This window comes from Olea europaea, chromosome 1, assembly GCF_002742605.1.
Source record: "Olea europaea var. sylvestris chromosome 1, O_europaea_v1, whole genome shotgun sequence".
NCBI classification, from domain to species: Eukaryota; Viridiplantae; Streptophyta; class Magnoliopsida; order Lamiales; family Oleaceae; genus Olea; species Olea europaea.
The window spans coordinates 29,025,117-29,038,622 of record NC_036237.1 but is presented as its reverse complement, the minus strand read 5'-3'; the positions used below and the strand labels follow the sequence as shown (position 1 = coordinate 29,038,622).

Sequence of the window (13,506 nt, the reverse complement as noted above, 5' to 3'; positions counted from 1 at the left end):
TCAAATCGCTTTCTTTGGTTTGTTTTTTCTGGTTTTTGCTTTTCCTTTTGTTTCCTTTTTGTTTTGGAGCTTTTCTTTTCTTTTTCTTCCGTCTCTTTTGCATTTCCGCCAAAAATCAAATCCATAATGAATAATATGGTTTTTTTTTTTTTATTTCATGTTGAAATGGATTATTCTGTTTTGGACAGGGCCACGTGTCCAAACAAGGGGCCTAATTGGGCCCATGGACGACTTCAGCGTCTTGGACGAACTGGGCCACGTGGCTCTATTCGTCCAGCGTTGTCCTATTGAAATTTCAGCTTCATGATTTTGTGGGCCAAACATAGAACTGTGTTGAAGAGTGGAGACTATTTTGGAAAAAATAATTAATTTAGTACTAAAATGGGTTCGAAACAACTGGTTACATAAATATTGCGTTTGGATGTATATCAACACGAGTGGACAACATAGATTGGTAAAGCGTTTCAAACTTCATCTTTGGGGTGCCTACTCTAATTGTGATTAATATGATATTAAGCCCCTATTTAGTTCGGATTTAAATTAAAATCTGATTTTAATTATAATTAAAGTCAAACAATCAATATTAATCACATTTTTCAAGGGTCCCACAATTTTTCAACCACACATTTAAAAAATCTCTATTAAAATCTACTAAAAATTTAATTTTAATTTCCACTAAACTCCCTCTAAAACATGAGATAGAAGATAAAAGAGTCGATCTTGTATAGGGGTTTAAATTAGGTCAGGTGACTTCAGTTGTGAGGGTTTATGTTTCATCATGCATGTCCTTGTAATTACAAGTCCCTTTTTTTTTCATCTTTGTTATTAAAAAGGCAATAATCATGAAAGGTTTTTAAGTGTTTTATCATCTTGACAACAAGCTTACTCAATATGCAGTAATTCAATTGAATTCACAAAAGAAAATATGGACCACATACTTACAATCCCTCAGTTTGGTAAAACGAACCTTAAATTTTCATTAGCACTGGTTCAACACCAATAGTGATTTTCAAACTTACCCAGAATCGTATTTTGCGACACAAACACTGAGTGTATACTGTGATGTCCAAAAATTTCATGTTATTTTTACAAATTAGGATTTAATTTACGTGATTTTTAGAATTTAACAAGAAACTATTTAACTGATCACTTACATGGGGACAAGTTCAGCCTCCTTTTAGGTGGAGTAAAATATTTTTATCCCCTTAAAATGGAAAAAAGAGAAATTATTTTAAGTAATATCGAAATTTGGCGCCAATGAGATTACGTTGATAACTCATTTTGAATAATCATCTTTGAACAATTCTTTCTTCCTCTATCATTTTGGGTTCCAAATGAAGCATCACCAAGTGTACTGTTAACTTTTCGAGAAGAAATCGTGGAATCACACTTTTGATGATGGAATACATGTTGAATCGGTCGTTAATGCCAAATGGTAGCAATAACATGAAAAAGCATTTCGGGAATTTTATCTTGTCTAGATGAACTATTTTACATTTTGATTGAAGTATTGTACATGGCAAGTGCTCCGAAAAGACATCAAGAACTTTTCCAAACGTTTTAAATGTGCCGTTGAAATCAATCTCCAAAGTTGCTAGATGAAAATTGAATTCTGAAAATCTTGGAGATAAATTCAATCCGTGACTGCAGCCCGGTAGCCAAAGCCATCTAACATCTCTATGTACATTGGAGAAAATTTTTGAACTTATTTTTCAACACCAGCATTAACTATTTGGTTTTGCTAAAAATCAGATCTACTACCAAAATTAGATTTTAGTAGATCCTGATGAAAATTGATGAATTGTATGGTTGAAAAGTTGATAAAAGTTACAAGTCCCATAAAATTTGTAATTAAAATTAATTGTTACTTTGACTTATTTTTTATCAATTTTTTTTTTTTTTTTTGCTCAAATCGCTTTCTTTGGTTTGTTTTTTCTGGTTTTTGCTTTTCCTTTTGTTTCCTTTTTGTTTTGGAGCTTTTCTTTTCTTTTTCTTCCGTCTCTTTTGCATTTCCGCCAAAAATCAAATCCATAATGAATAATATGGTATTTTTTTTTTTATTTCATGTTGAAATGGATTATTCTGTTTTGGACAGGGCCACGTGTCCAAACAAGGGGCCTAATTGGGCCCATGGACGACTTCAGCGTCTTGGACGAACTGGGCCACGTGGCTCTATTCGTCCAGCGTTGTCCTATTGAAATTTCAGCTTCATGATTTTGTGGGCCAAACATAGAACTGTGTTGAAGAGTGGAGACTATTTTGGAAAAAATAATTAATTTAGTACTAAAATGGGTTCGAAACAACTGGTTACATAAATATTGCGTTTGGATGTATATCAACACGAGTGGACAACATAGATTGGTAAAGCGTTTCAAACTTCATCTTTGGGGTGCCTACTCTAATTGTGATTAATATGATATTAAGCCCCTATTTAGTTCGGATTTAAATTAAAATCTGATTTTAATTATAATTAAAGTCAAACAATCAATATTAATCACATTTTTCAAGGGTCCCACAATTTTTCAACCACACATTTAAAAAATCTCTATTAAAATCTACTAAAAATTTAATTTTAATTTCCACTAAACTCCCTCTAAAACATGAGATAGAAGATAAAAGAGTCGATCTTGTATAGGGGTTTAAATTAGGTCAGGTGACTTCAGTTGTGAGGGTTTATGTTTCATCATGCATGTCCTTGTAATTACAAGTCCCTTTTTTTTTCATCTTTGTTATTAAAAAGGCAATAATCATGAAAGGTTTTTAAGTGTTTTATCATCTTGACAACAAGCTTACTCAATATGCAGTAATTCAATTGAATTCACAAAAGAAAATATGGACCACATACTTACAATCCCTCAGTTTGGTAAAACGAACCTTAAATTTTCATTAGCACTGGTTCAACACCAATAGTGATTTTCAAACTTACCCAGAATCGTATTTTGCGACACAAACACTGAGTGTATACTGTGATGTCCAAAAATTTCATGTTATTTTTACAAATTAGGATTTAATTTACGTGATTTTTAGAATTTAACAAGAAACTATTTAACTGATCACTTACATGGGGACAAGTTCAGCCTCCTCTTAGGTGGAGTAAAATATTTTTATCCCCTTAAAATGGAAAAAAGAGAAATTATTTTAAGTAATATCGAAATTTGGCGCCAATGAGATTACGTTGATAACTCATTTTGAATAATCATCTTTGAACAATTCTTTCTTCCTCTATCATTTTGGGTTCCAAATGAAGCATCACCAAGTGTACTGTTAACTTTTCGAGAAGAAATCGTGGAATCACACTTTTGATGATGGAATACATGTTGAATCGGTCGTTAATGCCAAATGGTAGCAATAACATGAAAAAGCATTTCGGGAATTTTATCTTGTCTAGATGAACTATTTTACATTTTGATTGAAGTATTGTACATGGCAAGTGCTCCGAAAAGACATCAAGAACTTTTCCAAACGTTTTAAATGTGCCGTTGAAATCAATCTCCAAAGTTGCTAGATGAAAATTGAATTCTGAAAATCTTGGAGATAAATTCAATCCGTGACTGCAGCCCGGTAGCCAAAGCCATCTAACATCTCTATGTACATTGGAGAAAATTTTTGAACTTATTTTTCAACACCAGCATTAACTATTTGGTTTTGCTAAAAATCAGATCTACTACCAAAATTAGATTTTAGTAGATCCTGATGAAAATTGATGAATTGTATGGTTGAAAAGTTGATAAAAGTTACAAGTCCCATAAAATTTGTAATTAAAATTAATTGTTACTTTGACTTATTTTTTATCAATTTTTTATTTTTTTTTAAAACTAAATCAAACAAGGGATAAATGGCCTTTTCCGGAAAAGGATGGTGGGGAATGCAATCAGCAGAATATAGAAAGAAAGTGATAAAAGATCAGTAGCCATGGTAGCTTAAGTGAGTGCTATACAAAAACCTGCAATTTACATGTATACATACTATATGAATGTGTATATATGCATGTATATTGGGGCTTCTTCTCATTCATTCACGGCTTGGGTGGTTTACCTACTTTGTTAAATTTACAAAAGTTGCTAGAAAGTTGAGGTTCAAATCAACAATTAATTTAATTACATAATACATAAAATTCAATTAATATCCACTTTTTCATCCCTCGTTTAATGGGACTTCTCATTTTTTTTCCAAACAAAATCAAGTTTTTAGGCCATCTTCAACTCATTACATCAAGCCCCTGTTTGAGTTTCACTATCTAAAAATTTATTTTTTCTCAAATTCATTTTCAACCAATATTCTTTCAATAAAATAAGTTTACACATAACCCAATTTTTCTATTTTTTAATCACACATTTTCTAAATAAAATCATTGTTAACAAACTCATTTTTCCCAATAATGGGGCTCAAACGAAGTTGAAATGAATAGTATTTTCTTTATTTTCTTATTTTTAATCCTCAATAATTAATTTATTTTAAAAAATATTTAATACAAATAATATTACTAAATTAAACCATAATATTTAATCTATAATATATTATATTAAATATCACACGAAGTGAGAATAATTTTTTGGATGATTTTAACCTACTACAATTCAATTATTTCAATGATACTTTACTTTCCGTTTTTTAATTTGTAATAAATACTACAAAATCCTTAGCATGTATGAATTTCGTGTTATTAATTATCAATTAATTAACATTCACATTAATCCAGGCTCAATGAACCTTGACTTGATGAATCTTGACATGCATAAATCTACAGTTATTATTGTAATGCTCTGAAAATTTTATCGAATAAATTTATTTGTTCTATATGTTGTTTTTTATACTTTGAAAGTTGATGGATTAAATTGAAACAGTTTAACTTTAATTTTATTTGGGCCAAATAATTAAATTTTTTATACTTTGAAAGTATATTGATATTTGACTTTTTTTAATAGCTTGTAATTAATTAAAAGTCATCAACTCAAGAAAAAGTTGTTTTGGATAAGAAAACAAAATTATACCAAATTGAAAGAAAACGAGGATAAATAGAACCCAATTCAATTTCTCTTCTTGCTGTAACATGTATGAATAGATGACATAAGTTGGAATCATTAGTTGTTTTGATAAAGATAAATTATAATACTACGCTAATAAAAATTCTACTACTCTACTTCAATTCTAGCAGTGTACTCTCAGTCAAACGAGATTAGATTCCAAATTTTACTACGTATCCTATTTTAAACTGAAAATTTCATTTATATGATTGATAATTAATTAAACTTGGTTTATAATTTAAATTCTTATGGCAGCCACGTGTGAGATGATAAATGTTGATTTTGATAATGGTAATCTTTTTATGATTTGGATAAAGTTTAATGGTAATCATAATTCTATTATTTGAATCAATTATTATTAAAGTTTTTGTATTACACAATTTTTCAATTCTAGTTATACACAAACTCTATTTAGATTTCAACAATAAATAGGAGATTTTTTACATGTATTATTTTATTCGTTTCAATTTTTAAATAACGAGGTAAGATATTTATGTACAAGTAGTTTGTTTCCTTGTACATTTATGCATTCGGTCATTTATGCATGAATTGCCAGTAAACTTTTAGGTTCTTTATTAAGAGATATTTTTCAAGAAATTAAGATGATCTAAGATAGATGTGTCGCTTGATAATCGGCATACTCCATAAGAGAAGAGTAATATGAAATGTTTAAATTTATCATTATATAACTATGTATAGAAATTGCACTTATCTTACGGTTTAGGTCGATTTGATTCGTGGCATCATGGTGATGTGGGTTGCCAGTGGATTGAGGAACAATAAACATTTAATTTTTCTGTCTTTCAATTTATTATTTAGTTTAATATATTCTAAGACATGTTATTTAGGTGATTTTTTTTTAAAGATGCAATCTTCATGTTTTAATTTAAATTATGGATATTTAGTTATTTTTAATGAAGAAATTTATTATAAGTTTTCTTGATTTACATATTCGGAAAAATTGAGAGGCTTTATTAAAAAAATATAAACTGTCTAAAAATAGTTTGGAATTTAAGTTGTCCACTTGTGACCCCCATCTTAAAGTCTTTTGGTTGTACATTATTCAAATCAACAAGATGAAAAAGATATCTCAAATCATTCTAAATTTAAGAAAATTCTATTTTGAAAAAAATCCAATCTTAGGAAATTTCTAATAAAAATAAAAATAAAGTATTTACATAAGCATTAGGAATTTAAGGATAATTTAAAATTTTTAAACTTTTAAACATTTATAATCATTGGTATACAAAGCTTACTATTTGACCACTCTTCGATTGATCCACTGTATGAAATGAAATTTCACTCTTTCATCATGATTATGAGTTTTCTTGCTTCATGTTATGAAATATTATAAATATGTCGAGGTCAAGTATTCAGAACTTTTCAACTAACCAAGATAAATTCATGGATAAAATTCATTTAAAGAGGGGAGGTTATAACGTCTCAAAAAAATTTTATAAAATAAAATTTATTTTTTCTGTATGTTATATTTTTATATTTTGACAGTTGAGGGATTAAAGTGAAATATTTTAATTTTATTTGGGCTAAATAATTAAATTGTGATGGAGCAAATAAATAGATGACACAAGGTGGAATCATTAGTCGTTTTGATAAAAATAAATTCTAATTCTATGCTAATTAAAAATTCTACTACTCTACTTCAATCTCACAGTGTATTCCAAGTCAAAGACTAGATTCCAAATTTTACTACGTGTCCTATTTTAAAATGAAAAATTCAATTATATAATTGATAATTAGAGCTTGTTTACTACCCATTATTTCAAAAATACGTTTTTCACTTTCTAATTTTCAACCACACATTATTCAATGAAATAATATTACATGCAAACTCAGAATTTTTTATTATTTTTTAACCACGTATTTTCAATCAAATCACTATTTCAAAACGATTTTTTTGAACAAAATAGGGCTCAAACATGCTCTTAATTAAAGTTGATTTATGGTAATCACATGCGAAATGATAAATATTGATTTTGATAATGGTAATCTTTTTGTGATTTAGATAGGGGTGGACATGGTTCCATATGATTCTAGTTCCAAGAGAATCGAACCAAACCATGAATCAATGGTTTTTTTGATAATAGAACCAAATGATTTTTTTTAAAGATATGAAACCAAATTGAACCGAACCGTTCGGTTCTGGTTTGGTTTGGTTCTAATTTCATTTCTTAAATTTTTAGATTTGCATCATATAAATTAGTACTGTATACCTGAATAAGAAAATAAACACCAAACATTTAGGAAGTTCAAATTTCAATCATTGAGATAAAAAAGTTATAACTAACAAACAAAATATATTCATAATTTGAATACACAAATCAGTTTTCATTTTCATACAAAAAATTGTTTAATAAGTAATAACAATGATTCAATAAATTAGTTGTAGTAGTTTTGAAGGTATACCCCTACAATAAAAAATAAATTATCAAAATTTTTACAATCCACTTCTACCGGCAACATTAACTGTTTAATATTTCATGAATGTTTATTGGGTATTCCTCTATTTGTGAAGAACACAAATAACTTATCAAACAATCAATGTAAAAAAATAGTTTAGAGACTTTTTAAGTAATTGACCAATTTCATTATTCGATCTTAAATGACACTCCATTGACTTGATGAAATGCGGTACCAGTATGCTACGATATTGTTTAAATTGAAAAAGAGTGTAGAAGAAATAATTCAACCGAATACAAAATTAGGGTATAGACAACTAATTAGTTGTTCATCTCTAATGACCCAAAATTAATTAATAAACCGTGTTCAATTAATAGGCTATCTCCAATAAATATAAAATTAGGGTCTCAACTACTTATTATATATAAATTAAATATTAAGTTTGGTTCTGGTTTTTGAACTAGAACTGAACCAAAACCAAAACCAAATAATTCTCGATTCAAAGAACCAAAATCATTAATTTTTTTGATAGAACCGAACCAAACCACTTGGTTTGGTTTGGTCTGATTTGGACATTTTGTCCACCCCTAAATTTAGATAAAGTTTAACAGTAATCATAAGTCTATTATTTAAAACTATTTCTTATCTAGACTCTTTGTATTACACAATGTTTTCAATTTTAGTTGTATACAAATTCAATTAAGAATTTCAATTATAAATGCTGAAAAATTCTCATTATTTCACCAAAAAAAAATAAAAATAGCCATGCTAGGGGGGGGGGGGGAGTATAGAAAAATAATAGGAGATTTTTTTTTTTAGTGCACGAGTTTATTCATTTCAACCTTTCAATAATTATGTAAGATACTTATGTGCAAGTGGTTTGTATCAGTATACCTTTATATATTCAATCATTTATGCATAAATTGCCAGTTGATCTTTGAGTTCTTTATAAAGAGATATGATATCTTTCGAAAAATTAAGATGACAAAAGATTGATGTGTCACTTGGTAACCAATATACTTTATATGAGAAGAGTGATATAAAGTGTTTAAAATGATTATTATATAATTGTGTATTGAAACTGCACGTATATTATTGGGTGTTTTAAAATACTCACTCTTACAATAATTTTACATGTTAGTTCGAGTTTATTGAATTCCTAGCATGACGGTGATGCAAACTGTCAGTAGATTGAGAAAAAATAAACATTAAACCCTTGTTTGAGTCACATTACTTTCATAAGAATGTATTTTTGAATAGTTTATTGATGAAAAATGTATGGTTAAAAAGTAAGGCAAATTTTTTAATTTGCATGTAATATTATTTTATTGAAAAATGTGTTGTTGAAATGATGTCAAATCACAACTTAAAAATACATCTTTTTCAATCAATGTGAATCGTATAGGGCCTAAGTTTTATCATCTTTCAATTTCTTAGTTAGTTTAATTTATTCTAAAACATGCTATTTAATTAGTTAGGTGTTTATCTTTTTTTAAGATATAATTTTCATATTTTAATTTTAATTTTAATTTATGGATATTGTAGCTATTTTTAATAAAGAAATTTATTCCATCATTCCGCATTAAATGTAAAGAAAAGTGAGCCTTTCTTTTGGTAACACTCCTAGATTTATGAAAATTTTGGGGTGTTATAATTATAGATGAATTTAATTCTATTCATTTAACTAGAAATTTTAATATGTTTTTAAATTCATGAATTAGCAATTAATTGTTAAGTACCAAATATAGTATAAAAATGTCGCTCATTTGTAGTATTTTATTATCACAAAAAAATTAAATAATAGAAGTTGAGTTTTGAGAGTGCAATATTCTTCTCTTAAATTTATATTCTAAATTTTATTTTCTTTATTTCGTTTGAGACTCATCAAATATTTTCAACAAATTGGTATCAAATATTACTTTTACAGTACTTATAAAGTTTTTCAGAATAACGTGTAATGCACGTTCAACTTTAACTAATATAGTCCAAAAGTTGTAAAATATATTATAAAAAATATTAAGCACTTCTAATAATGAGTTTATAAGCATAAAGCTAAATAATTTAAATTAAGCGTTCTTAATAATTACAAGAACCTTTCTTCTAGATATCAAAACCAAAAAATAAAAAAAAATAAAAAAAATAAATCTTCTAAGAACGAAAATCAGTCCATATTTCATAAGAATGTTTAAGATTTACACTTTTAAGTTATGCACGCTTAAACTATTTTTTTTTCTTTCAAAATATAAATGCATTATACTAAAAAATGGGGTAGTATTGGTGGACAATGAAGTTTCCAAAAGCTAATTACTTGGATGATCGGATAACTATCTAAGTGCTTTTCCGATTGGCCATGGCCCATTGCAATTCTTTTTGGATTATTAGAAGAATGAAACCTTCATTTGTCGAAAATTTTCCACAATTTCCATGGTAAAAGATAAGGAAAAATATCAACATTCAATGAAGAAATATAAAATCTAATTATTATTTTTGGATTATTAGAAGAATGAAACCTTCATTTTTTGGAAAAATTCCACAATTTTCACAATAAAAGATGAGAAAAAAATCCCAACATCCAATGGAATATTTTTTCCAGTTTCATAGTCAATCAAAGTTTGCTTTAGTTTTGGAAAAAAGGAAGTTCAAAATGGTATTATGAGCACTGCTCCCTTAAGATAAAACCCCAACTAACACGTTAATCATAAATTATTACGTCAAGTGAGAATAATTTTTTGAACGATTTTAATTCACTATAATTCAATTATTTCAATAATACCTTATTTTTCGTTTTTCAATTATGTAATAAATTCTAAAAATTCTTATTATGTATGAATTCCTTGTTATTAATTCTTAATTAATTAATACTGACAGTAATCTAAACTCAATGAATCTTGACTTAATGGATCTTGACCTATATAAATCTATAATTAATATAGATAACTTCATTTCTATTCATGTATGAAAAAAATTTAATAGGTGTTTAAATTTATGTATTAGTAATTAATTATTAGGTATCAAATATAGTATAAAAATATTGTTCATTTGTAGTTAGCATCATCAAAAAAAATTAAAACATAGAAGTTAAATTTTGAGAGTACAATTTTATTCTCTTAAAATTCTATCAAAAATTTTATTTTCTGTAGTTTGTTTGAGACTCAACAAATCATTGCAACAAATTAGTATCAAATATTACTTTTACATAACTTATAAAGTATTTCAGAATAACGTGCAATGCACGTTCAATTTTGACCAGTTACCTAAAATATCACATTTATTAATAATAAATAAAGCATTACATTTAGGTAACGATAATATTATTTATTACTTGATTACAATTTATTATAAATGTTAATAATAATTAAATTATAAAGTTAAACCATATTAATATAATATAAATTAATATTTGTCATAGTATAAAATGACGGAGAAAAAAAGAAATTTAAAAATCATAAAAATTGCACCAAATGAACCATGCCAAACTACAATTGCACGAAGTCAAGACCGTGTGTCACGGGGTATGGTTTCTTCCATTTGAAGAGAATGGTTTTTAATATTGTCAAATTTCTACTAACATGTAATGAGTAACTTTGCTGCTTCCCATATAAAATTATGCTCTTGTTTCATGAAAATTATAATTAAGAATTTAATTCAAGTCAAAGTCAAGAATAAATTTTTTTCATATATTTTTGGGACACACAACTTTTCAATCACACATTTCATCAGGTTTTATCACAATCTTTTAAAAATCTGATTTTAATCCCCACGGAGCTAAGTGTTTGTTGGAGAGAGTTAGGGCATATCCAATAGCACTTAATTTTATAAACAAAGTTACTCATTACATATGTCGATAGAACTACGATAATAATGAAAAACGTAAAAATATTAATTCATCAAGGTCAAAAAAAACAAGGAGAAAAATTTCCCCGCAAGAATTAGTCGTTGTTGCCAATTTTCTCTTCATAAGTAGGAAGGGACAATACCCCGTAACACACAGTCTTGACTTCATGCAATTGGAGTAAACTCATAAGCAAGTCATTATTTCTTGACTTGGTAAGATCGACGTCAATAGATTATCCGTATTTGATATGTAGCAAAATGTTGAGTAAGAGAAGTTAATTTTTCATTTTATTTTTTTAATGTAACTCTCATGTGAAAATAAGTAGCTAATTTTGTTTCCAATTTTTAACAAAAAATAATCATTTAAAGCTAATGTTCTCGCCGAGCTCTCATGACACCTCGAACCTTAAACCACTCATGTCGCAACACCATCTACTTATTTTTCTCTCTTTTGCCCACTCGGCATTCTAATTGTTTATGATTTAAATGAACGATCTTATCACACGTACTGACGTACATATATATATAATATTGTCCCACTTAAATTTATCTTGATTCGTCATATTTGTAATCAATGGCCATGTCTATAAAGTCGTCCATATCATATACCACTATATATATCCCATGCAAACTCCTTAATCCCATACCATTCACATAGGCACACACAATGGCAAATCTTGTATTAATTTCTTTGCTTATGATGTTTTATACCCTCTACCTATCTTCGCCTGGAAATGCCATTTCTTCCTGCAATGGTCCATGCAGCACCTTGAATGACTGCTCCGGCCAATTGATTTGCATCGGTGGAAAATGCACCGATGATCCTGATGTCGGAACTCATATATGCAAAGGGGGAACCTCTCCGTCCCCTTCCGGCAGCTGCCAGCAATCCGGCACCCTCGTTTGCAATGGACAATCCTACCCGAAATACCAGTGCTCGCCACCCGTCACCTCCTCTACACCGGCCCAACTTACACTGAATGATTTTAGTGCGGGCGGGGATGGTGGAGGCCCGTCAGAATGCGACGGTAATTACCATAATAACACCGAAAACATAGTCGCACTCTCCACCGGATGGTATTCCGGTGGATCGAGGTGCGGGAAGAATATACGTATCACCGCTAACAATGGACGAAGCACAACGGCGAAGGTGGTGGATGAGTGTGACTCCATGAATGGTTGTGATAAAGAACATGCATATCAACCACCGTGTAAAAATAACATAGTTGATGGATCTGACGCAGTGTGGAAAGCTTTAGGGTTGAACGAAGACTTGGGTATTGTTGATGTTACATGGTCCACGGCCTGAATGTTGGGTCTGCTTACTAATCTGGTCTATGTACAATTTCTTTTGACTTTTGCCATATGTACCTCTGCAGAATAGTCGAATGAGCAGATCCCATATGAGTAAAATATTATCAAAATAATACCAACCCATCGCTTATTGTGTGTTATCCTTGTATGTGTAGTCTCTCTCATTTCTTTTCTTTTGAATTTATCGTTATATAAAAAGTGTTGTCGATTGATATATAAAAAGTCGTAATGATATGTAAATAAATGAATTGTACGTTTAACGAACAACACGTCGACTTCATTTTTATAAGTTTAGTGACCAAAATTTGACCACATTAAAGTTTATTGAGTAATCAAAGATGTTTTAAAAATTTAGTGAGCAAATCGAAGACATGACAATTTGTAAACGATATGAAGGGATGCCATATGTGCATTCCGTTAGTCATGTCACTGATTCCTTTAAAAGTTTGAAAGGAATTTTATGCTAGTGAGTAATCGCCAACGTTTTTACGAATTTAGTGGCAAAAACTTGATATCTTAAATTTTAGCGAGCAATCGAATATGCAGATATATTTTCAATGACCACTGGGACAATTAACTCTATGATAATATCTTGCAATGGCCAGAGGGGATATGAGAAGTGAGCATTTCTATGTCACATATATCTTCGTTGACAAACTCCTGAACCTCAATATAAGAGTGGGAAAAGTTTGGTAATTTTAGGTAGATAGGACAATCGCCAACCCAATTATCAAACCAGAATGAAATTTTCCCAACATCCAACTTCCTCGCGACAAATGGTTCTGCTTCTTTCCCAGCTAAAAGCATTCTTTTCCAATTAAAAGAGTCATGTTGGGCGTTTGTCTTAAACTACTTAACCCAAGCCCAAGGAGAATTTTGACTCGTAATTAACTTCCACCACAACTTCACCTCGTTT

General features: G+C 29.1%; 1 protein-coding gene across 1 annotated transcript; it reads left to right on the top strand.

Annotated features, from left to right (window-relative positions):
- Nucleotides 1-11,943: 11,943 nt before the first annotated feature.
- On the top strand, nt 11,944-12,697 carry LOC111396889 (kiwellin-like). Its single transcript, XM_023023525.1, has one exon. It carries the CDS (start codon nt 11,944-11,946, stop codon nt 12,583-12,585), a length of 642 nt encoding a protein of 213 aa, XP_022879293.1. The 3' UTR covers nt 12,586-12,697.
- The last annotated feature ends 809 nt before the right edge of the window (nt 12,698-13,506 follow it).

Excerpts from the sequence above, each read along its gene's own strand:
- LOC111396889 (XM_023023525.1), top strand. The coding sequence starts at position 11,944 with ATGGCAAATCTTGTATTAATTTCTTTGCTTATGATGTTTTATACCCTC.